This window comes from Podarcis muralis, chromosome 12 (genome assembly GCF_964188315.1).
Source record: "Podarcis muralis chromosome 12, rPodMur119.hap1.1, whole genome shotgun sequence".
In the NCBI taxonomy this organism is placed as follows: domain Eukaryota; kingdom Metazoa; phylum Chordata; class Lepidosauria; order Squamata; family Lacertidae; genus Podarcis; species Podarcis muralis.
In genome coordinates this window covers 28,909,954-28,933,904 of record NC_135666.1, presented here as the reverse complement: position 1 = coordinate 28,933,904, position 23,951 = coordinate 28,909,954, and the positions used below count along the sequence as shown (strand labels likewise).

The window sequence follows — 23,951 nt, the reverse complement described above, 5'->3', positions numbered from 1 at the left end:
TCTCCAACATTTTGGCGATTCCTATGGCAAGAAGAATGTACAATAATTTAGATTTCTAACACCCTTCTATGTTTCACATTGGCACAAATCTTTAAACTGCTGGAAGCACAATCCTAAGATGGTGGCAATGGTGAGATTCTGTGGCAGAGATATTGCCACTTCCCTAAGACAGTTCATACTGGCCACGGCAGACGTATGGGAGGAAATATTCTGTGCCCTTCCTGGTTCTGCTTTTAAAAAGTTCCTTTCCCAGTTACACTAGGGAAAATAAGTGTGCCAGCTCCAGGGCTGGTATTCCTGACTCCCCACTTTCTGTAGTTGGGTGTTCAGGGGAATGAGGGGGCTTTGGATTCTGCAAATATGCAACCCCCAGGATCCACAGAACAAGCTCCTGGGAGTCCCACATTTCCAAACCTATTGCCTTCTGCTTTTCAATTAGTCTTTGCTCATAGACATGGCTTTAGTCAACAGTCACACAGTGATGCTCAAGCACCTCACTAGAAATGGAAAAGATGAGAGACAGGTGACTCTTCAGTATATGCCTTACGGCTCCATCCAAGCCACAAGATTGAGAAGGAAGATTCTGGAGGTAAAGGAACAATGGTGGAGTTTTCTGTCACTGCACAGAGGAGACCTCAGCCCATGAAACTTGCTCTCTGTGCATGGAGAGTGAGGTTCCCCATTACCCTCCCTAGTAATTAGGATTGCTTTCTAGGAGAGTCAAGACTTGATTTATCTCTTCCACAACATACATACTAACACTTAGACTTCATACCTCCTTTACCACCACCAAGGTTTTCACTTTTGCTAACAAAGGCTCCTTTTTTATTTGCACAATTAAGATAACACTGTCATCAGCACAACTCTACATAATATGGTTAGAACTCTAATCGCTAACCATTGTAATTACAAGCCAGTTATTTCTTTTTAATAGAATGCAATGATGTTGCAAAACAAAGCAGAGGAGGGAACAGTAGCAAGCCCGTAGCAGAAGATGAGTGGCGCTTAGCATTAACTGCAGAGCATTTTTGTTGTTGTTACTGCTTTTAGCTGTATAAAGCTAATATTTTCCTCTTTTCTGTACATTTATGACCCATCTTTTTCTCAAATTAAAACGCAAGCTCCCCTGGATGAAGGGTATCTTGTAAAGTGCATGCCATTTTATGGATTCCTTGTAGTCTTAAATCTATTACTCCTGTTTATTATTTTGACAGCTGGATTTTTGTACCAGGATGTAAACCACCATTGATGTTTCAGTTATTACAGTTGGCCTACAGAGGGCTCCAGAGAAGCAGTTGCTGAGGTAAATCACTGCACATAACTGAGTTAAAAAAGAGAGAAAAGCAGAAAAATATAAATAATGATAGAGGAATAGCTTTTGTGATAATCAGTTATGTTCTCTGTGTGAGAGATAGCGATAAATAATGTGAATGCTGTGAGAGAACCCCCTTCCCACAATGGGGAAGATGGAGGAGTTTACATTTAAAGGCAGTCCTAAGGTAAAGGTAAAGGCAAAGGTACCCCTGCCGGTACGTGCCAGTCTTGACAGACTCTAGGGTTGTGCGCTCATCTCACTCTAGAGGCCGGGAGCCAGCGCTGTCCGCAGACACTTCCAGGTCACGTGGCCAGGGTGACAAGCTGCATCTGGCGAGCCAGCGCAGCACACGGAACGCCGTTTACCTTCCCGCTGGTAAGCGGTCCCTATTTATCTACTTGCACCCGGGGGTGCTTTCGAACTGCTAGGTTGGCAGGTGGAGGCAGTCCTAACTCATCACATATTCTGAAACAATATGTGAACTGTACCAGCTATCATTTGGAACTTGCACTTCTCTATATTTTGCTGTGCAGCTCTCCAGACAAGAGATGTGCACAAAAATGCATGAATGAGGAGAATACAGTGATACCTCGGGTTACATGCGCTTCAGGTTACAGTCTCCACTAACCCAGAAATATTACCTCGGGTTAAGAACTTAGCTTCAGGATGAGAACAGAAATCGTGCAGCGGTGGCGCAGTGGCAGCAGGAGGCCCCATTAGCTAAAGTGGTGCTTCAGGTTAAGAACAGTTTCAGGTTAAGAACGGACCTCCAGAACGAATTAAGTTCTTAACCCGAAGTACCACTGCACTTAGTAGTGAAAACAGTCGAGCAAAAATGCATGCTATTAGTGGAAGTTGGTTTGCAAAGTAGCTGTTGATAGCCTTGTCCTCTGTGAATTTGTGCAGTCCTCTTCTAAAGCCACCCAAACTGGTGGCCATCATCGCCTCCTGTGTTCCAAAGCTTAACTACACTCTGCAAGAAGAAGTATGGTACTTTTATTCTGAATCTTCCAGCATCCAGCTTCACTGTATGCCTACAAGTTCCAGTGCTATGGGGAATTCCCACCCCCCCTCTATCCACTTTCTCCATGCCGTGCATCATTTTATAAACCTCTATCGTGTTACCTCTTACTCAACTTTTTTTTTTCTAAACTAAAAAAATCCAGATGCTTCTTTCATCATAGGGGAGTTGCTCTATATATGCCTTATCATTTCTGAAACTTTTCCAACTCTCCAATATCCATTTTTGAGGAGAGACCTTTTAAGGGCTGGTTACATACCTTGGGAGTCAAGAGATCTAAGCACAGCAGCCAAGAGGAGTTGTTGGACTTTAGCATTTCTTTTTGAAGGATAATGGTGTACTCCTCCTACTAGAAGGCAGTTCTCTTCGTTAACTATGGGACCCTTGACACACCAGGTAATTAGTACCTACATGCATGAGAACTCTCCTCCAGGCTGCAGCTCTCTCTCACTGGCCCTGCTTCATAACCTGAGTGTTTTCTCCTGCCTGGAATGTGTTCTTGAACTCTGATAAGGCCCCTTGCTTCTATGGAGGGAGCATCAAGAAGGGTGTGTGAGTGTGTGTAGGAACATTCCTGCTGCACAAAGGCATGCCCTCCAAGTGTCCCTATTTTCTAGGGACAGACCCAGAGTTACAGAAGCCATCCTGGTTTCTAATTTGATTCCGAAATGTCCCGCTTTTCCTTAGGACATCCCTACTTTCATCGGAGGAATGTTGGAAGATATGGAGTTATCTGATCCCCAAACCATCTGAAGGCAGCCCTGTATAAGGAAGTGTTTTTAATATTTAATATTTATTTTGTTTTTATATATGTTGGAAGCCCCCCAGAATGGCTGGGCCAACCCAATCAGATAGGTGGAGATGATGATGATGATGATGATGATGATGATGATGATTTTATTAATTATTATTATTATTATTAAATAGGAACATATAGGAATATGGAATAATTTCATCAGAGAAATGTGGCAGGGTATGCAAAGGTAAAATTTGCATTTGTTGCTCTCCCCATTTTTCTTTCTGGTTCTGCTGATTGCTGGCATGTGGTCCTCATAAGGTTGCCCAGAAGGGAATGTAGATCTCAGGCTCAAAAATATTCCCCATTCCCATTCTTTTCTTTAACCAGGATTCTTTTTCCATTACCAGTATAATCTGTGCCAATTTTTTGTTTATGAAACATAACAGAAACTTTTCATAAATATTTGAGCCAGCTCCAGCTATATGACCACTGTAATGTTGCCAGTGTCACAAAGATATATGGTGGTTTGGCTACAAATGAGTAATTATTGCTGGCTCAGCAACTTCAATTTGCCTGCAAAGTTGGTTGTGTGGTTTTTTTCAATAATTTTAAAGAGCGTTTTTATTTGCTTCCATTTTTGGATATGTACTGGGCTCCCTCGCTGAAACACGTGACTCATTTTCCAAGACGGGTGCCAAGCCAAGGCTAATAATGTGTCTTCCCAGAATTCAAATCTTTGCACTGCACAAAAGCAAGGGTTACAGAAAAGCAAAGATATGCGACTCAAAGCACAGCTAACAAAATAACGGGGCTTTTTCTTTTTGCCTAAAATCAAACTTTGGCACATGCTAACCCTGTCTCTTCCTTTCAGTGTGATCAATCTGTCAGCCAAGAAGCTACTCCTTCCTTTTGTCGTAGTTCCCAAGTAAGGTAGCAATAAGCTGATGAAAGCAATTTCTGCAGAACTTGGAATTTTTATTTTGTGTGGGCTAATCTAAAAGTGCACAGATCAAAGAACAGCACATGTTACTTGTGGAGCTACGGCCACAAATAGCATTAAAAGAACTGCCTTTATGATTCATCATTTCGATCTGCTGGAAGGTTTTAAAGGTCAGTAGTTGGCACTGGACAGCACAAAAGAGGAGAAGTCTTAAGAATGTTATGAAAGCTGCATTGTGCATATGGCTTGTTTATTCAGAACAGCGGAGTGTAATGAGTGGGTGGTGGTTGTTATTCAGTTATATTTGCTGGAAAGCAAAAGGCCATCCAGTGAGCTGCTTGAGTAAGCAGGGATCTGAGCATGGGATTTCCCACATTTAAGCCTTACACTCAGCCATCATTGACCCAGTGATACCTTTCACTGGTTGGCCAGTTGTCTTAACCTTCCAGCCAAATCAAGAAGTACTGTATAATGAGAAGTCTTCTCGTTGCTTGGCAGGAGACTGAATTACCAGGGTTAATGGTTGGTTAACGGGTGGCGCTGTGGGTTAAAGCCTCAGCGCCTAGGACTTGCTGATCGAAAGGTCGGCGGTTCGAATCCCCGCAGCGGGGTGCGCTCCCGTCGTTTGGTCCCAGCGTCTGCCAACCTAGCAGTTCGAAACCACCTTCGGGTGCAAGTAGATAAATAGGGACCGCTTACCAGCGGGAAGGTAAACGGCGTTCCGTGTGCTGCGCTGGCTCGCCAGATGCAGCTTGTCACGCTGGCCACGTGACCCAGAAGTGTCTGCGGACAGCGCTGGCTCCCGGCCTATAGAGTGAGATGAGCGCACAACCCTAGAGTCTGGCAAGACTGGCCCGTACGGGCAGGGGTACCTTTACCTTTAATTGGTTAATTGTTACATTCACCCTCTGTCCACATTGCCACACATGGGTGCCAATGTTTTTGTGGAACATGTGGAGTCAGAAATGTATGATACAAGTATAGTACAGTTTTTATAATATATAATTGTGTTTTTATTATGACACGCCTTGTTTTCTGGAATGCAGTTCCATTTACAGCTCCCCAAAGGCAGAGAGCATTACATTATTCATATAATCATCTTTTTCGTAGTAAGGAAAGCTAAGGTAGTAAGATTTCGATCTAAACAGAACACTTTTCAGGCAGGAATGTCCTGGGGTCAAATCCTAAAAAAACCTTCAATCCTAAAAGCTCAACAACTTTGATCGGCCCTCACGCATGTTCACTTCATCAAATCTGGCCTCTTTGAAAAAAGTTTGGGCACCCCTGATTTAGGACCTCTCAAAGCCATGCTTCATTTTTTTATAAAGTACAAATGTGTGCAATGTGTGATGGAACATACCATGTCCTTTCTTATTCATAGGTCAAGTCATACTTTATTTCCTGGAAGGATCAGACCAAAGGTCCATCTAATTTAGCATCTCATTACCCACAGTGGCAATCAGAGGCTTCTGAGAAGCCCACAAGCCGGGAATGAATGCTATAGCCCTGTCCTTTTGTTGTCCTCCAGCAAGTGATTAAAATATCATGATTGTTACCAAACATTCCAAATGCATAAAAGTAAAATAGGTAAAAAGGAAAACTTCCTATCCAACAAGTTTGGATTACAAACCTAACTAGTTTTCTACATTGCCAAGATCAAAAACAGGACTGATTCCTTTTGCAACTTTACAGAACTGTACCTAACAATCAGGAACTGATATTTAAGACATAGTACCTCTGAATCTGGAGGCTCAATCTAGCAATTACAATTAATAGCTGTGGGTGGCGCTGTGGGTAAAACCTCAGTGCCTAGGGCTTGCCGATCGCATGGTCGGCGGTTCGAATCCCCGCAGCGGGGTGAGCTCCCGTCTTTCGGTCCCAGCTCCTGCCCACCTAGCAGTTCGAAAGCACCCCTAAGTGCAAGTAGATAAATAGGTACCGCTTTATAGCGGGAAGGTAAACGGCGTTTCCGTGTGCTGCGCTGGTGCTGCCTTGCCAGAGCAGCTTCGTCACGCTGGCCACGTGACCCGGAAGTGTCTCCGGACAGCGCTGGCCCCCGGCCTCTTAAGTGAGATGGGCGCACAACCCTAGAGTCGGACATGACTGGCCCGTACGGGCAGGGGTACCTTTACTATAGACACATAGAAGTGAGAGCTGGACCATAAAGAAGGCTGATTGCCAAAGAATTGATGCTTTTGAATTATGGTGCTGGAGGAGACTCTTGAGAGTCCCATGGACTGCAAGAAGATCAAACCTATCCATTCTTAAGGAAATCAGCTCTAAGTGCTCACTGGAAGGACAGATCGTGAAGCTGAGGCTCCAATACTTTGGCCACCTCATGAGAAGAGAAGACTCCATGGAAAAGACCCTGATGTTGGGAAAGATGGGGTACAAGGAGAAGGGGACGACAGAGGACGAGATGGTTGGATAGTGTTCTCGAAGCTACCAGCATGAGTTTGACCAAACTGCGGGAGGCAGTGGAAAACAGGAGTGCCTGGAGTGCTCTGGTCCATGGGATCACGAAGAGTCGGACATGACTAAATGACCAAACAACAACAACAAATGGACACATTTTGCATGACTTTGTCTAATCTAGCCATTGAGGTTAATGGTCACTGCATCCCGTGGCAACAAATTCCGTTAAGTTCATGCAGAAGTACTTTGCCATGAATCTACTGCCAATCAGTTTCAAAAGTTGACCACAAGTTCTACTACTGTGTGTGAGAGAGGCAAAGCATGTTCCACCTGCTATACATAGTTTTAAATAAACCTCTATGATCACATCCTTCCTTAGCTGTCTTTTGTCATTTTATTTCCCATTTACTCAGTTTGGAGAATTCCTTTGGAGTGTTCTGCAATCAGCTTAGGCTTTTAATTTGCCGCTATCTGCAAACTTGGCTACGGTTGCCTCACTGCTTATCCCCAACTCCAGATAATTTATGAATAAATTAAATAGTCCCAGTCCCGGTACATCTCTCCATTGTGAGAACAGTCTGTTTACTCTTAAGAATGCTTGAATTATGGGGCTCAAAGGACTTCTCAACAAAATCCACAAACCCACCCAATTCTCACCCCAATTCAGTCAAATGATTTCCCCTAGGTCTTCAAAAAAGGCAATAAAGGGCTGGTCATAAAACCTTTCTGCATCCTCTTGTAATTCAAGCACCAAGTCCAAGTCTTGTTTTGAACCAGTTACTGCTTCATCATTCACCAGTTACTGATCTATGGGCACTGTCATTTATTCTACAACTCTTAAGTATATTGATGTGCTATACACATTTTAAATCACCTGCTGCTTGCAAGGCAATGATTTTTATTTTTAATATTGCTGTTACCTACCCCACACTTACAACTACTAAGTTTCTTTTCTTGAAGTTCTATGTATATAATATTATTATATCATATTATATTATTCACCAACCTAGTGCCCTCCAGCTGTCTGGGACTAAAATTCAGTTGCTGGTTCTAATATTTTCCTTGCACACTCTAAGTCTTCCAGGATACACATCAAATAACACAACATATTATTATTACTACTGTTATAAATAACAATTTTTATCCCAAAACAGCATATCATAGCAACATTAATACAGTAGTATGTACATATTTTACTCTCTCTCTCTTAATATATAATCTACAGTGTGTTTGTTGTGTTAGAGAGAGAAATTTTGTATCCCATACATTTCAACTGTTTTCAGAGTTCTACAAATAATTTAGTAAATAACAGCAGTTGCAATGCTAGCATGCCCTTCTCAGGGCTCCTTGCCTTGCCCGCCTCTCCCTTTCACACTTTGTATGTAAGCTTGTGACCAGGGAGAAAGGATAGATGAATTATAACAGGGCAAGAATTAAGACCGAACAGAGGGTCGTGGTTCAGTGGAAGAGCTTCTGCTTTGCATGCAGAAGGTCACAAGTTCGATCCTGGCATCTCCCTTCTCTGTGGTAGATCAAGAGGATGGCAACAGGAGAACAGACCTTTTCAGTGGTGGCTCAACGCTTGTGGAAGACTCTCCGCAGGGAGGCTCGCCTGGCACCCTCTTTGCCTAGTTTTAGGCACCAGGCGAAACTTTTCCTTTTTTTACCCAGGCTTTTGCCCCCCCCCTTTTTTTGAAGGTTTTAAAAGTATTTGTGGCCTCTTTTGGTTGGGGGGGTGTGTGGTCTGCTTGACTTGCCTTTTCATTTTTGACAGATGTACTTGTTAGGTTTTTAATGGCGTTTGTTGGAACTGGTTTTTAGTATTCCCAGAGCTTTTTTTCTGGGGGTACACATACCCCTAAACATTTTGTGAATCTTTGTACTATAAAATGATGATTTTCTTGAATCAAAACAAGAGTACCCCTAAACAATTTTTTGGGGGGGAAAGCACTGAGTATTCCTAATGTGTTTGTAAGTTGCTCTGAGTTATTTTTACAAGTTGCTAATAAATAACAATAATCATCTCTGCACAAAACCAGAGAGAGCCATTGCCAATCAATGTATAGGCAATATATACGGACTTTGATGGAAAAATGGTCCAACTCAATATAAGGCAGCTCCCTAGGCAAGCCTGCTCCCAAATCTGCTGGTCCGGTGAAAGGCATCTCTTGTCTTTAAGGAGGGTCTGCATCCCAGGGGTAGATCCTGCTTTGCGTGCAGAAGGTCCTAGGTTCAATCCCCCCCCCCCAATCTCCTGGTGGGGCTAGGAAAGAGAGACTCCGACCCAAAACTCCAGGGAGCTGCTGCTGCTGCCAGCCTGCACAGGCAATACTGGGGCGAGGCAGACGAACAGCATGTTAGACAGCATCTTACATGTTCTTAGAAGCGTATTGTGTGGTGTGTGTGGAAAAGACCAACCAGTGCTGGAGTTAGGTTTAATGAGGCCCTAAGCTACTGAAGGTAATGGCCCTTTATATGTCCAGCTGTCCTTTCTCAACAACAAATTGTCGCTGTTTTTTGTGTTGAATATATGCTATATTGTAATGTATGGACCTAATAGGTATCTAAAGCCATTTGCACAAGTTGCCATGCAACCAGTCCATGCAAAATGTAGGCACCCTATATACAGAAATGAGCAAACCAGTGATATTTTAGGGAGCAGGCTAGCAGGCGGGGCCCATGACTTACATCATAGGCGCCTACACAACACAAAACTGGATCTTGTGCATCCATTTTTTCCCCCTTTTATTTTTTGGGGGACCCCCAAGAGAGTGGGGCCCTAAGCTATAGCTTGTTTAGCTTATGCATAAATCCGGCACTAGGTGGGTGGGTGTGGAGAGGACCAACGCATATCCCCTTAATGACTACGTTGAGCTCCAAAGGCTCCTGCTCTGCGGGCGGCTCTGCCCAACCACAGAGGAGGGGAAAACAACCCGAAGGCCTCACTTGAGGCGAGGCGAAGCCAGGCCCGCCACGAGCCGGCCTTAGGCCCCGCCCTCCGCGCTGCCATAGAGACCGTCTCTATGGAAGAAGGGGAGGAGGAGGAGGAGGGAGGGATGCTGGTGGCGGCGATGGTCCTGTTTGGCGGCAGCAGCAGCAGCAGCAGCAGCAGGCGCCGACGGAGCGAGCCATGGCGCGCTACGGAGCGGGGTCGTGGTCCCACAGCAGGCGCAGCGGAGCCGCCCTCACCACCCTCCTGCTGACAGGTTGGTCTCTGCGAGAGCCCCCTTCCCCGAGCGGCGAGCGGCGGCGGCGCCCTTCCCGCCCGGGCTGCGCATTCCCCGGCTACGGCCTGCTCCGGAGCCCGCGACTCCGCCCCGGGGCCAAGCGGCGGCGGCGGCTCCCCGGCTCCTCTCCCGGCGGCCTCGGTCCCGGGTTCTCGCCCCATTCCCGGCCGCCGAGGCAATGGTGGAAATTTCTGAACCTTCTGCAGAGAGGAAAAGGGCCGGGGTGGCGGGAGGGCTGGAGGCATAGGGTCGGAAAAACAAGGGCATGCTCGTTATTGCTTCCATGGCTGGACGCAGCGTGTGTCCCCCCCCCCCCCCAAAACACACACACACATCCCAACCCAACTCCCCCCGAATAAATTTTTGGATTTCCACGCATGCACAAGTGGAATTTCTATGGATAAATGAAATGGGTAGAAAATTTGGGTGGGATTGGATGCAGGGATGTAAATTAAGTGACACTGTGATCCTCATGTAGGATATCTTGACCTGAGCATCCAGTTTGGAAGGATCCATTTAGAAATATATGGACAGAAGTAATTCCCCCCCTCCCTAAAAAAACACCCATCTGTTCCATTTCAGAGGCAAGTATTTAGAATGAGGAGATAACATGTAGTAGAACATTAGCAGTAGAACATTAGTACGTTGTGTGCCGGCTTAGATTTAGATCATACTGAAGGACTGTAGATGATGGTTAATGTAAGACACATTCCTCTATTGCAGACCACCCACCAGCTGTGTGCTTGTGTGTGTGTGTTGGCCCAGGGCTTGGAATCACAGCCATTTATTTCACCCTTAGGATTACACCAGCTGGGGAAGCTTGGGCAAATGTAAGAGTGAGAATCCTATTTACCAGGAGAGGAGAACATACTTAAATGCTTGCCTGGGCAAACTAGGGCATAGGAAATAATCTTCAGAGCAAATGAAGTCATGATGAGGTATATTAATGCACAAGAAGAAACATGCAATATACCATAAAGCAAAGTATCTCACTGGGTAGCTGGTGTTTTAACAGTAGATTGGAAACGTTTTTCAATATTTGCCTTTTTGCTTGACTAGTGATGTTTGCAGGTACTTGTACTCCATGTTGCATTGTGAATATTTGTTGCTGAGAAAGGGCTTGCCTTCAAAATTATGAGGAGAATGTTAAGGGCACACGGGATCAAATATGCCAAGGATAGGGGGAAAAAGTGGGGAAACCTGTACTTTGCAACTGATTTTCTATTTCTTCAGATTAGAAAAACATAGAAGGCTTCCTTATTTGAAGTCAGAGCATAGGTCCACCATGTCTCAGACAGTATTGTCTACATTACAGCTCTCCAGAATTTCAGATAGAAGCATTTGCCAGCCATGCCTGGAAATATCAGGGATAGAACCTGGGTCCTTTTACATACATGACATGTGTCTGCCACTGAGCTTAATGTTTCCACTTGTCTGTGGTGAATAAGAAGGCACAGATAATTGCAACCTAAACATATTATATTGTCTTCACATACAAATTCCACATTAGAGTAGTACCTTTGCTGGGCCAACTAAACAATCTCAGAATAGCGTGCAAACTCTCAAGTTCTCCAGAACTCTTAATTAGGTTAGGTAGTAAACAAAGTGGGTGGGATGGAGGAAGAAAAGTTTGCTGATACTAAAATGTGATGGCTGCATCTGGTCACAGGCCTTTGAGATAGAATGGGAGAGGAGGTGACAAGCATTCAAAGTAGGCTGCTTAGGTGCCATGTAGGTGTCAGGTTGCACCAAGACTTGGTGGGAACCAGAACTATATAACTATGGCTCCTTCCCCATCTCTGGAACCACAGAAGATCATTTGTACTGGATCCCTCTTTGTATGGTGAGAGCCTACTTCACGGGTGGAGGAACTGGATCTGGATGGTATGGTTTTCCCCACCCACTGCAGGCCAACTTTGACAGTTGGGTGCGAATGCCCACCTGACAGTCACTTGATATAACAGTGACATCAGGTGACCCAGTTTCCTTTGCTTGCACAATTTGAAATCAAACCACTGTGGGAAAAGGCAGAGCCCTTTTGCAAGCACCAATAATCAACTGATTGTTGGTGCTTCCAAAGTCCAGTGCCCTGGCAAGGACACTGTGATTGTATGTCATCAGGCTGCGTTCAGATCTTAGGCTGAACACAGGCTGAATATTTCAAAGTTGAGGTAGGTGGCAGTGGCTGTGATCTTTTGTCCATGTGTTCATATAAGCAGAAATGTCAATTGAACAAGGAATCTGCTTAGTATAGGACTTCCCCTTTTCAGTATCAACCTAGCATATTCCAGTGATGTGTTTTTTTCTGCAAAATTTTGATCTGGAATTTTTTTCTAATGGATTAGGATAATTTTTATCAGATAATTTTCTGATGCCCAAGACAGGAGCTAATTTAGGATGTTTATTTTTCTTATACTGTATTTAGTAAAATGAAGTTTGCCAGATATTGAATTTACAATTGACACCTGTGCATTACTGCTAATAAACATATGAAATAGAATTTCTTTCTGTAGAAAAATAAAGCACTGTAAAAATGCCTGCTCTAAATCACGGGACTATATTGAGGATTCAGTGCATTTGCACTAAAATCCAATAACGTCTAAAGATATGTAACTGATGTAGTGTTTAGTATCAAGAGCTTCTTGCATAATTTCAAATCACACTGCATGTGAAAAGTCTGGATTCCTGGAGACAAAGGTAAATGATAGTTCAGTAAGTTATGAATTGTAAGGTTAACTGGATTATAGGGAGAAATATGTGGTTAGTTAAATACATGTGGAAGACAAGATTTGGAAAGCACTCTTGTCATGTAAGTACATAAACTGTGTGGGGCAAGTTGTATATGATACTATATTCTGCCAGCACTTGAATGTGAGATTATCATATTATGTGATGCCTGCATATAAAGGTAAAGGGACCCCTGACCATTAGGTCCAGTCGTGGCCAACTCTGGGGTTGCGGCGCTCATCTCGCTTCACTGGCCGAGGGAGCCGGTGTACAGCTTCCGGGTCATGTGGCCAGCATGACTAATCCGCTTCTGGCGAACCAGAGCAGCGCACGGAAACGCCGTTTGCCTTCCCGCTGGAGCGGTACCTATTTATCTACTTGCACTTTGATGTACTTTCAAACTGCTAGGTGGACAGGAGCAGGGACCAAGCAACGGGAGCTCACCCCGTCGCGGGGATTCGAACCGCCGACCTTCTGATCGGCAAGGCCACAGCGCCACCCGCGTCCCATCGATGCCTGCATATATTTAGATATAAATAAGAAAAAGTATTCTGGCCCCCTTAAAGAATAACATAATTATTATGGCATAAGCTTTCACAGACTACAGTCCACTTCATTAGATACATGAAATGTTAACCTGAGTTATAAGGGGGGACGCAGGGTTACGCATACCCCTAAACGTTTTGTGAATCTTTATACTTTTGTCCATTTACTCTATTTATTTTCCCCAGTTTGAACTATAAAATGGTGATTTTCTTGACTCAAAGTGAGAGTACCCCTAAACATTTTTTTAGGAGAAAAAAGCACTGGGTATAAACCTATACACATGGTTTGGGGAAGATTGTAAAATTGAAATCAGAAGGAAGACTTCAGAGGGAAATGAGTGCTGTGTACACACCTTTGCGTTTGCTTTGCATCCAGTGCACTCCCACCGCTGGTTTGTGAAGCACAACATTATACACAACCCACATCTACTCTGTAGTTTTCTGAGGAAATGCTTCAATTTGAGGTGTTTTCCCCTAAACCCCCTTTGATTAGATTTGAAAACTTATGACATGTGAAGACATCCACACCCCCACTGGTGTGTGTGGACAGACAGCAAACAACTTGGAAACATATCCAAGTGTACTGATGTTTACAACAATGTACAAATGTGATTTGAAACGCAACAGAGGAAAGGAAAATTGTGTTTTAAGTCAGTAATGGGTACACAGCAGAAACTCAGAAAAGTACTCTCCTGCAACTTACCTGCATCTGGTGAAGTGGCCTCTTGTCTACAAGAAGCTTATGCTATAAGGTTTTTGTTAGTTCCGCATGACTCTTTGTGGTTTTTGCTACAGAACACTTACCAACAGCCATTCTTCAGGTCAAGATTTTATGTTATGTGTCATTTATCAATATATGCAGTGCTTTTTTCTGGGGGGGGGGGATGCAGGGGGACGCATACCCCTAAACATTTTGTGAATCTAAGTTTGGCCTCATTGAGGGGCAGTATTTCATTATGAGTAGGAAAATGAAAGTAAAAAAAAACATTTTTTTTTTAAAGGAAAAAAAGCCCTGGATTTATGCATTAAACTTGTTGTGTTTGATCTGCTGCTTTCGCCCAGATTGTATTTTTGGAGAAGTACATTCCTAATTAGGGTGGGTACAAATGCAGAATTGTCTGTAAAAAATAACTTCCCTCAGTCCATTCCTTCCTGATTAGTACGTGCAGAGTACGGTATTTCAAAGCAAACTTCAGACAACCATGTTCATTCAACAGTAAATAAGGCATTGCAAAGTTTTAGGTCACTTTATTTCTTTAGCCACAGTGTCACATAAATTCTGAACTGCAAAACTGGTTTAAGAAGCCAAGACAGATTCAGTTGATGACACTTGAGAGAAGGATGGAGTAAGCAAGTGGACACAGGGTTCATTCCTAGTTCAACAAATGGGTCTCTTGGGCCAGGATAGCTGCATTCAATACAAGCGTAATATATACAGTAATAGGCAATTAGGTCCAAATTTTTTATTTTCCATAGCATCTTCTTGTTCTTCTTGTTTCTGCTTCCTGATCCCAGTGCAGCCTGGCTGACTGCTCATATTTAAAAACTCAATCCCTATCACATCTCCAACATCTTCCACCAAGGAAAAAAAGGCAGAAATGGGTGGGAAGAAACACTTTGAAACATAAATATTTGTGTGCCTGGTCAGACTGAATAGCTTAATTTTTGAATGCCATTAAATGTGTACTTGTAGTCCATTTAATTTCTTCTTCTTTACATTGGGTATTCATTATATTCTAACTGGTGGCTTTTGATTTCTGAGAAACTGTTGACATGATATTAATCCAGTTTGCCTTGCATCTGTTTTATTTTGGAAAGCTTTTTTCTTGCACTCTGCTGGTGGCATAAATGGAACAGTTAAATGGAAGACCAAACACGTCATCAGTTATGTTAGCAGCAGCATAAAGGCTGCTGAGAAGAATGGTGAGTTTAGGTTGAAAAATATTTGGGATTAATCCACCTCCCCTTGGTATATTAGATTTGATGTATTAGTGGTGTGTATTTCACTAATAACATGATGTGGAAATAAATGGCAATTATATAATCTTCTAATCTTCTAAGCTTTAAGAAGTCCTCCTTCTAATCTTTCGTTTTCAACTAAATTTTCAGTTATACTTTGTGGATTCCTTTGCCCAAAATAATGGTTCTGGATAAAATATTGTGAATTTCTTGTTGTTGGTGTCTACTTAAAACACATCTGCAATCTGCTGAGTGCAATAATAATCTCTTTATCATAATAAATGTCTCATTTTTATTACTTGTTTGTAGCAATTGGCATAATTTATTGTGCACGGTTTTTAAAATGTCAGGACGGCTTGGAGAAAAGAGGTAGCTAAAAACTTCCATTTAATGCGAAATTGTCACATCAAGTTTTTGTTTGTTTTTTGCTTTTTTAGGTGCCTAAGAGTATTTTTAATTTTATTTATTTGAAACATTAAATACAATAATGTGAAAACTCAAGCTTTCTTTTTCACATTCAAGGCAGCAGCAAACCAAGATAAAACAATACCAAATATATATGTACGAAATCAATCCATTTTTTAAAAAAATAACCCAAGAATTACAGAACCAGTAGCAGGAATTCAGACTTGTTTGAGTATTCATCCTGATTTGTTTGCACAAAGTTTTCAGCGAGATTATAAGACATCCATTGATGGTTTAGCGTTCATTTGCTTTGTTTTAGGGTGGTTATGCGATGGTGCATCAATTAGTTGTTGCGCCTACCAAGGGCCATGGGTGGGCAGGTCTGCCGTGCAGTCACTCCAGGGGCATTGGTGGCAAAAGCTGGATGCAGGCTCTGCTCACCCTCCACGCCCCTCTCTCCAGGGTGCACACACCACCCCAGGGTGCATGGATGCACATGTGTAAGTTGCATGACTTGTGGCCAAGGCAAAGAAAAAGTAAGCATTTGCTACACAAATGTTACAAGAAAAGCACCATGAGAGTTAGTGACTTTTGACATCATTGAAGGGTTATAAATAGTAGTTATATCAAATGATGCGCGGCAATTTGGCATTGTATTCCTTTTTTAATTTTGTTATGAGTGGGATGAGAATCGGTTCTGGTGGTTTTCCCAGTCAAAACTTTCTTAACAGGTGGCAGGCCTCTTATCTCTCGGCTTTTAGTGGAAGTCTGAATATAGCATGTGACTGAATCAGTCAAGGGTTTCCTCTTGCACCTGTGCCCACTTAGTAGCATATTAGACTGCTGGCTGTTGAAGTGGAGCAGCATTGAAATATATGGCACAGTAGGAGATGCAACATCTGGCCAATAACAGCTTGGGGAGTATCACACCAGCAAAAATCCATAGACAGATGTGGCAATATTGTATTTGTGAACAGGTACTGTGAAGGACAGTGAGTGTCCTCAAAGAATTGGGAAGAGTGTATATTTGCACTGATAGATAGATAGATAGATAGATACCCAAGTGGAGAAGCAGGGATCTCACGAAGGTGCATCTAGTCCAGCATTCTGTTCTCACAGTTGTCAACCAGATGACCATGGATAGCCTACAAGCAGGGCATGAGGAGGACAATAGTTCTTTCCAGCTGTTGTTATCCAGTGACTGGCATTCAAAGGCATGTTGCCTATGATCCTGGTGGTAGTACATACCCAACGTGTTAAGTAGCAATTGATAGCCTTGGCCGCCATGGGTCCACCAAATCCTCCCCCCTCCCCACCAGACATCTAAGCTGGTGGCCCTTGCTACATACTGTGGTAGTGATTTTCACAGTACAGTGGTACCTTGGTTCTCGAACGGCTTGGCTCCCAAACAAATTGGCTCCCGAATGCTGCAAACCTGGAAGTAAGTGTTCCGGTTTGTGAATGTTTTTCGGAAGCCGAACGGCCGACACAGCTTCCACTAGAGTGCAGGAAGCTCCTGCAGCCAATCAGAAGCCGTGCCTTGGTTTTTGAACGGTTTCTGGAGTCGGAACAGATTAAGTTTGAGAACCAAAGTACCACTGTGTAACTCTGTGCAGTGTGGAGAAGTACTTCCTTTTATCTGCTCTAAATCTTCCAAAATTGAGCTTCATTGGATGACCTTGGGTTCTAGAATTATAATCTGTTAACTAAAGGGCACGAGCCCCTTTTTGGGATACAGTTGGGATTTATTTTTATTTATTTTTATTACTTCCCTTGCATATGCACCAGTGGATGTTTGATCAGAGGAAGGTCTACACTGCAAGATGGTCTGATAAGCCTGCAGATTGCCCATGTCTGTTTGCTGTTCTGTTTCAGACCTTGTGGCCATCCTGTTCTGGAGAGGTTTCTGCTGCTCTGGTTGCAGAAGTGAAGGGTTACTCCAGCTGGAAGCTAGAAGGCATTGCGAACTTCATTCCATTTGTGCCGCTCCGGAGCTCTGCTCCAGCAGGAGGAGAAACAGCTGATTCAAAGAGTTTGCTTGCTAGAAGTGAGAAATGCCACAGTTGTAGTGAGGCCTTCATTTCCCAGTGCTAGCTAAGGTCTCCTTGCTACAGTTTTACGAAGGGAGTATTGGGGCTAATCTATTCTATCAAGTGATATGGGACAATTCAGTGATGCTTCTTGATAGGTGCGCACAAATGCTGGTAAAATGTTCACAGTCAATTTATCAGCATGTCAAAGGGCTGAACTGTCTCCAGCATGCCCAAATTGCATCATATGATTCATTTAAAACATTCTGCAATTTAATCGCTTGACATGATCACAGAAAGGCCTGACTGTCTTTTTCGCTTTTGCATTTAAAACTGAATTTTCATTTTGATGAGGATGACGGGGTAGCCTAAGGTTTGCTGAATGATCAACATGACCTAGATGATTAGAAAACTCCCTAACTATTAGTGCCACTTTTGTTGATACACCAAACAGCAAAGAATTCTGTGTTACAGTGGGTATGGAATATTAAATAGGAACCCACATTCCCCCTGGAAAAAATCTGAGTTTCATATTCAATGAATAATGAACATTACTGAATTTAGACATCACACATTCTCTCTTGAGCCCAATCAGTGTATGCATTTATTCAGTGAAAGGATAACTGGAGAAGTTCAGTTGTGTGTCTCCTAAGGACACAAAGAATAGGAAATATGTATTTTCCAGATAGGAAAGACTTGTTGAAACTGATAACCTAATTGTAATAGTAGTTGTGAATGCTACTTGTGCCACTTGACAGCAGCTTTCAGTGATGAACTTTTGGAAGCCCTTGCCCTCCTCCATTATTATGAGAAAATCAGTAGCTCTAAAATATGAGATCTATCAGCCTTATTTATACAAAGACAAACAAAACATTGAAGTCGTGTGTTGAGTACTGATATAGGCACAGATCATAGGCATTCCAAGTCATTACTGTGACCTGAATAAAGTACCCACTCAAATATAATGTATTTATATTTGTATCTGAATTAGTTTTTTAATCATCTGTGATTGTATTTTTTTTTTTACACCCTGGGCCCTTTTCCCCTTGAGGTACATGTAAATACATTAAGATTAAGATTCCCAAGGTGTGTTACAGTATGAAATGATAAAAAACTATAGAGTCTCAGAAGACTAAAACCGCAAACTCAGATGAAACATCACAATTAAAACCAGCATATGCAAAATTTGAAGGTGTCTTAAAACTCTTCCAGGCAGTCCCATCATTTAACAGTAAACATCAAACTGCTGCAGAAGGCCTGAGCGAAGGGGTATGTTTTTAGTTGGCGCCAAAAGTTAAACAAAAGTTGGCACTAACCAGCTTAGAGAGAAGGATGTTCCTTTTTTAAAAAAACAACAACCACCAAGCATCTCATTTTGCATTTACAGATTCATTTATGTAAAACTACACAGACACAGCTCTATGTGTGTTTTCTGCTGCCTGATTGATGCCCATATGAAAAGAGATCCCATATCTTGCTCCCTCTTCTGCTCCTCCGATAAATGCATAAAATATTATTAAAAGGATTCTAGTTAATAATATTTTAGATGTATATAGCTAAATGATGGTATGACACAGTTAAGGATGTAATGGAAATAGCAGGAATGGACCTTTTAACTAAAGAGACCATCCCATTTGGACTATTAAGGTGCATGGGTGTAGACGGGGGGGGGGGGGGGCAGGGGTGCAGCTGGGCCAATTCGCCAGCGGCAGGAACTGTGCCTACACATGCAAAGTCTGCATGTCACACTTAAACCATAGTTAAACTATGGTTCAATGTAAACACACAACATGCTGGTGCACCTTGCTGAAAAATTCCTGCTCCGTACCTACAGCTGCTGTGTAGCCGGAAGATAAGCCAAAGTCTGACTTGGTTGTGATGTGCAAACCCGCACTTAGCATTTGTTTTCCCCAAACAAACCATGAGCAGTAAGCCAAGAACAAACCTTAGTTACCTGTTCATGGCTCGTTTGGAGAGAGAAACCATGACCCTGTGTTTGGACATCATGACAAACGAGACTTTATAATAATTTATATAATCATAATTTATTATTTCTACCCCGCCCATCTGGCTGGGTTTCCCCAGCCACTCCGGGTAGCTTTCAACAGAACATTTAAAACAGAATAAAACTTCAAACATTAAAAACTTCCCTAAACAAATGTCTTCTATGCAGATGTCTTCAAAAAGTCGGATAGTTGTTTATTTCCTTGACATCTGATGGGAGGGTGTTCCACAGGGCGGGTGCCACTACTGAGAAGGCCCTCTTCCTGGTTCCCTGTAACCTCACTTCTCACAGTGAGGGAACCACCAGAGGCCCCTTGGCGCTGGACCATTAGCGTGTTTCCTAGCCATGCAAGAGGAGCAGGGGAGATATGGAGCAAGAAATCATGGTGCAATTACATTAAACAATTGGTTGTTAAATATTGTTTAATATGATGTGTGAACTAGGTCACTGAGAAAATATTCCTCTATGTATGGAGAAGATAGCAACAATGCGGACCAACATAGAGCAAATAGATGTATTATATTTTGTATTATAGATTATTCATTATAATACTGAAACGCCTTCCGTCATGCTTTTGTTTGTTATTTAATTTTAACTTCTTAATGCTGCTTTCCTAAGCATGGAAGTAATTCCTATTGGAATCGATAGGATTTGCTTTCAAGTAGACTATAGGGCGATACCTGTTGTTCAACTTCTTTTTTATCAAAATATGCAAAAATAAAAACAAAATCCACCACCCTCTACAATGCATAGTTAACTGATGCAAATTATAATTCCTTACAATACCCAAAAGGACAAAGCAGAATAATTGCTTCTTTGTCAGCGACGTGCTAAATGGTTGAATTTTGATTGCTGCCTACGCATGCACAGGGGTTGTTAGCATACATAAGAAAGAAGAAGCATTGCTTTGCGTGTCTTCTGTCGTCCTCGTCCACTTCTTAACTTGTCATTAATAGGGATATCCTTTTCTGCTTCCCTTTTCCCAAAAATGACTTGCCGCGGCTTTGAACATGGTGGCATTTTGAATGTGTCCTACTTTTTCATTGCCCGTCTCTTCTCTCTGCTCCTCCTTTCCCAGTGTACACAATCCTCTCGAAGGTGCACTCCGATCATACGGTGTACCCTTCCGCTGGAGTTCTGTTTGTCCACGTCTTGGAGAGGGAGTATTTTAAAGGGGAGTTTCCTCCTTATCCAAAGCCTGGTAAGAAATGTTTACAGTTTTATAAATATGTATCAGAATAATTAAATAACCCTAATTACTTCGCATTTGCAGAGAGAGAGAGAACACGCACTGGTGGAGCAGGCGGGTGTGCAAGGCAATCCAGTACATCAGGGGTGGGGAGTCCCACGCCTGGGACCAAATGCCACCTTGCAACAGCCTCTCCTTTTCACTGTGGTCCTAGCACACAAACACCACCCCCGTCCTGCTGGAGCTGCTATTATTAGTCCCAAGAAAGCAGCTTCCATTGGCACCAGTGGAGACTTCCCTCCCAGACCTTGTAGGAGCATTTGGGCCATGCATATATCAGTTTTCATCAGCCGCATTACAAGGGAGGAAAGGGTTAAATCAGGTACCCCCCCCCAAACTCAGCCCTCTGGATGTTTTGGGACTACAACTCCCATCATCCTTAGCCAACAGGACCAGTGGTCAGGGATGATGGGAATCGTAGTCCCAAAACATCAGGAGGGCCAAGTTGGGGGTGCCTGGGTTAAATCTTTACCCCATTTGTGCTGCAGTCCCAGCAGAAATCCTCCACGCTTACTGTTTTTTGTTTGTTTTGTGTTTATTAAACAAACAGAGGTGATTGCAACTGTTGTGTTTTGCATTGCCTCTATTTTGGTCTGAAATTATAGTTTCTTTAATATAGCAATTAAAGAAACCTATTTATTGAGTTCAGTTCTGTTTTTCTGCATTTTTTAAAATAAAAGAGCAACAACAATGTAGGGCACAATCTGCAGCTGTAGACAGTCATCTGGCTTCCATGAAATAAAATTGGGACAATTTTAGTCCAGTTTAACAAAATACTTTAAATATATTTTGGCAGTTCTGTAAACGAAGAAAGTATGTGATTAATTATACAGTGGTGCCTCGCAAGACGAAATTAATTCGTTCCGCAAGTCTCTTCGTCTTGCGGTTTTTTCGTCTTGCGATGCACGGTTTCCCATAGGAATGCATTGAAAATCAATTAATGCGTTCCTAGGGAAACCGCCTTCAGACCAGGTCCGGGGACAGTCTGTCCCCGGACCTCTTCTGAAGGCTGGGGGGGTGGGGAACAAGGGCTTTTCTTCCCACCCCCAGCATTTTAAAAAACCCCGGGACAGCGGAGGACTTCTCCGCTGTCCGAGGCGATTTAAAAGCCCCTGGGAAGGCAGGCAGGGGGGACAAAGACTTTCGCCCCCCGCCCGCCTTCAGAAGGTGTTCCCGCCCCCGCCCCGCTTCGGAACAGCTTTCCGAAGTGGGGCGGCTGGGGCAGGTGTCCCCGCCCCCCCTCCCCACTTCGGAACAGCTTTCCAAAGTGGGGTGGCTGGGGCAGATGTCCCCGCCCCCCCTCCCCGCTTCGGAACAGCTTTCCGAAGTGGGGCGGCTGGGGCAGATGTCCCCGCCCCCCCTCCCCGCTTCGGAACAGCTTTCCGAAGTGGGGCGGCTGGGGCAGATGTCCCCGCCCCCCCTCCCCGCTTCGGAACAGCTTTCCTAAGTGGGGCGGCTGGGGCAGATGTCCCCGCCCCCCCTCCCCGCTTCGGAACAGCTTTCCGAAGTGGGGCGGCTGGGGCAGATGTCCCCGCCCCCCCTCCCCGCTTCGGAACAGCTTTCCGAAGTGGGGCGGCTGGGGCAGATGTCCCCGCCCCCCCTCCCCAATTCGGAACAGCTTTCCGAAGTGGGGCGGCTGGGGCAGATGTCCCCGCCCCCCCTCCCCAATTCGGAACAGCTTTCCGAAGTGGGGCGGCTGGGGCAGATGTCCCCGCCCTCCCTCCCCGCTTCGGAACAGCTTTCCGAAGTGGGGCGGCTGGGGCAGGTGTCCCCCCCCCTTCGGAACAGCGTTTTAAAATGCTGGGGGTCGGGAGCGAAGCGCTGCCGACCCCCAGCATTTTAAAATCTCCCCGTGTCCCGGGAAGATTTTAAAATGCTGGGGGTCGGGCTGCCGACCCCCAGCATTTTAAAACCTTCCCGGGACACGGGGAGATTTTAAAATGCAGGGGGTCGGCAGCGCTTCGCTCCCGACCCCCAGCATTTTAAAACCTCCCCGGGACACGGGGAGATTTTAAAATGCTGGGGGTCGGCAGCGCTTCGCTCCCGACCCCCAGCATTTTAAAACCTTCCCGGGACACGGGGAGATTTTAAAATGCTGGGGGTCGGCAGCTAACGCTTCGCTCCCGACCCCCAGCATTTTAAAATCTCCCCGGGACAGAGACTTCTCTGCTGTCCCTTGGAGATTTTAAAATGCTGGGGGTCGGCAGCGAACGCTTCGCTCCCGCCCGCCAGCATTTTAAGATCGCCCGGGGCAGGCGGGGGGAAGGCAGGCGGGGGGGAGCAAAGACTTTTGCCCCCCGCCGGCCTACAGAAGAGGTCCTCTTCTGAAGGCCGGCTGTGGGCGAAAGTCTTTGCTCCCGACCGCCAGCATTTCCCTATGGGCTTTCGTCTTGCGAAGCAACCCCATAGGGAAATTCGTCTTGCGAAGCGCCTCCAAAACAGAAAACCCTTTCGTCTTGCGGGTTTTCCGTCTTGCGAGGCATTCGTCTTGCGGGGTACCACTGTACTTGTTTTTCTTTTGCTTGGTATGTCATATGGCTCTCAAGCCAGCAGCAGAACAAACTCTTTACTGTACAACTCCCTTTAGCTAAGCTGCAGTCTGCACTTACCTAGGAGAAGTGGATGGGAGATAATAGACTAACTCTAGAGCCCTCTGCAAATAGTAGAGTTGATATGCAGATATTTACTTCTGAGTAAATAGGCAGAGGAATGCACTGCACATCTCACTGAAATTTATGCAGATGTTTGCAGTCTCAGGAGCCAGGATTTCCATCATTTCCGGTTGTGGGTTAGTGCATCTTTACAGGTGTTTTTGAACTAAAATGCAGAACCTATCAGTTTGACTTACAGAGTGTAAATGCAGTATTGTGATTATTTCATAGCGGACTACCAAGAACAGGAATTATTGACAGCTTGCAGTTTCCTGCTTTGTCATTTGCATTGTATGAAAATACTGTGCTGTTCATTTGGTGACACTGCATTTTAAATTGGATGTCCTGTTTATCCAGGCGAGATGAACAATGATCCTATAACTTTTAACACAAACCTAATGGGTTACCCTGACAGACCTGGTTGGCTACGATACATCCAGAGAACACCCTACAGCGATGGAGTGTTGTATGGGTCACCGACAATAGACAGTGTGGGAAGACCATCTGTCATTGAGGTAGGTTTGCTGCAAAATATTTTATCTAGACCCTGTCTCAAACATCTAGGCACGTAACATGTTGTCATGGGTAACTGTGTGCTGTATGACAACACCCTTTGCTCATAATTAAAAAAACACACCCTGATCTACAAATAATTTTTTATGAAAAATTCAAACATCCAGTCTCATTGTTTTCATGTCTTTCTTCTGCCAGCTTCATATATTT

At 44.0% G+C, this 23,951-nt stretch overlaps 1 protein-coding gene across 6 annotated transcripts in view; it reads left to right on the top strand.

Moving 5' to 3' along the window:
- The first annotated feature begins 9,466 nt into the window (after positions 1-9,466).
- Positions 9,467-23,951, top strand: part of SGCE (sarcoglycan epsilon) — a 28,986-nt gene continuing 14,501 nt past the window's right edge. For 2 of the 6 annotated variants that reach the window (XM_028750974.2, XM_077936963.1), the window contains exons 1-3: positions 17,058-17,340; positions 20,407-20,529; positions 23,586-23,743. In XM_028750974.2, the coding sequence (XP_028606807.2) occupies positions 17,073-17,340; positions 20,407-20,529; positions 23,586-23,743 (549 nt within the window). In that variant the 5' untranslated portion in view covers positions 17,058-17,072. Of the gene's footprint in view, positions 9,637-10,456; positions 10,596-17,057; positions 17,341-20,406; positions 20,530-23,585; positions 23,744-23,951 lie in introns of those variants that run through there. The other 4 variants (XM_077936964.1, XM_028750976.2, XM_028750975.2 and 1 more) reach the window with 4 other exon arrangements.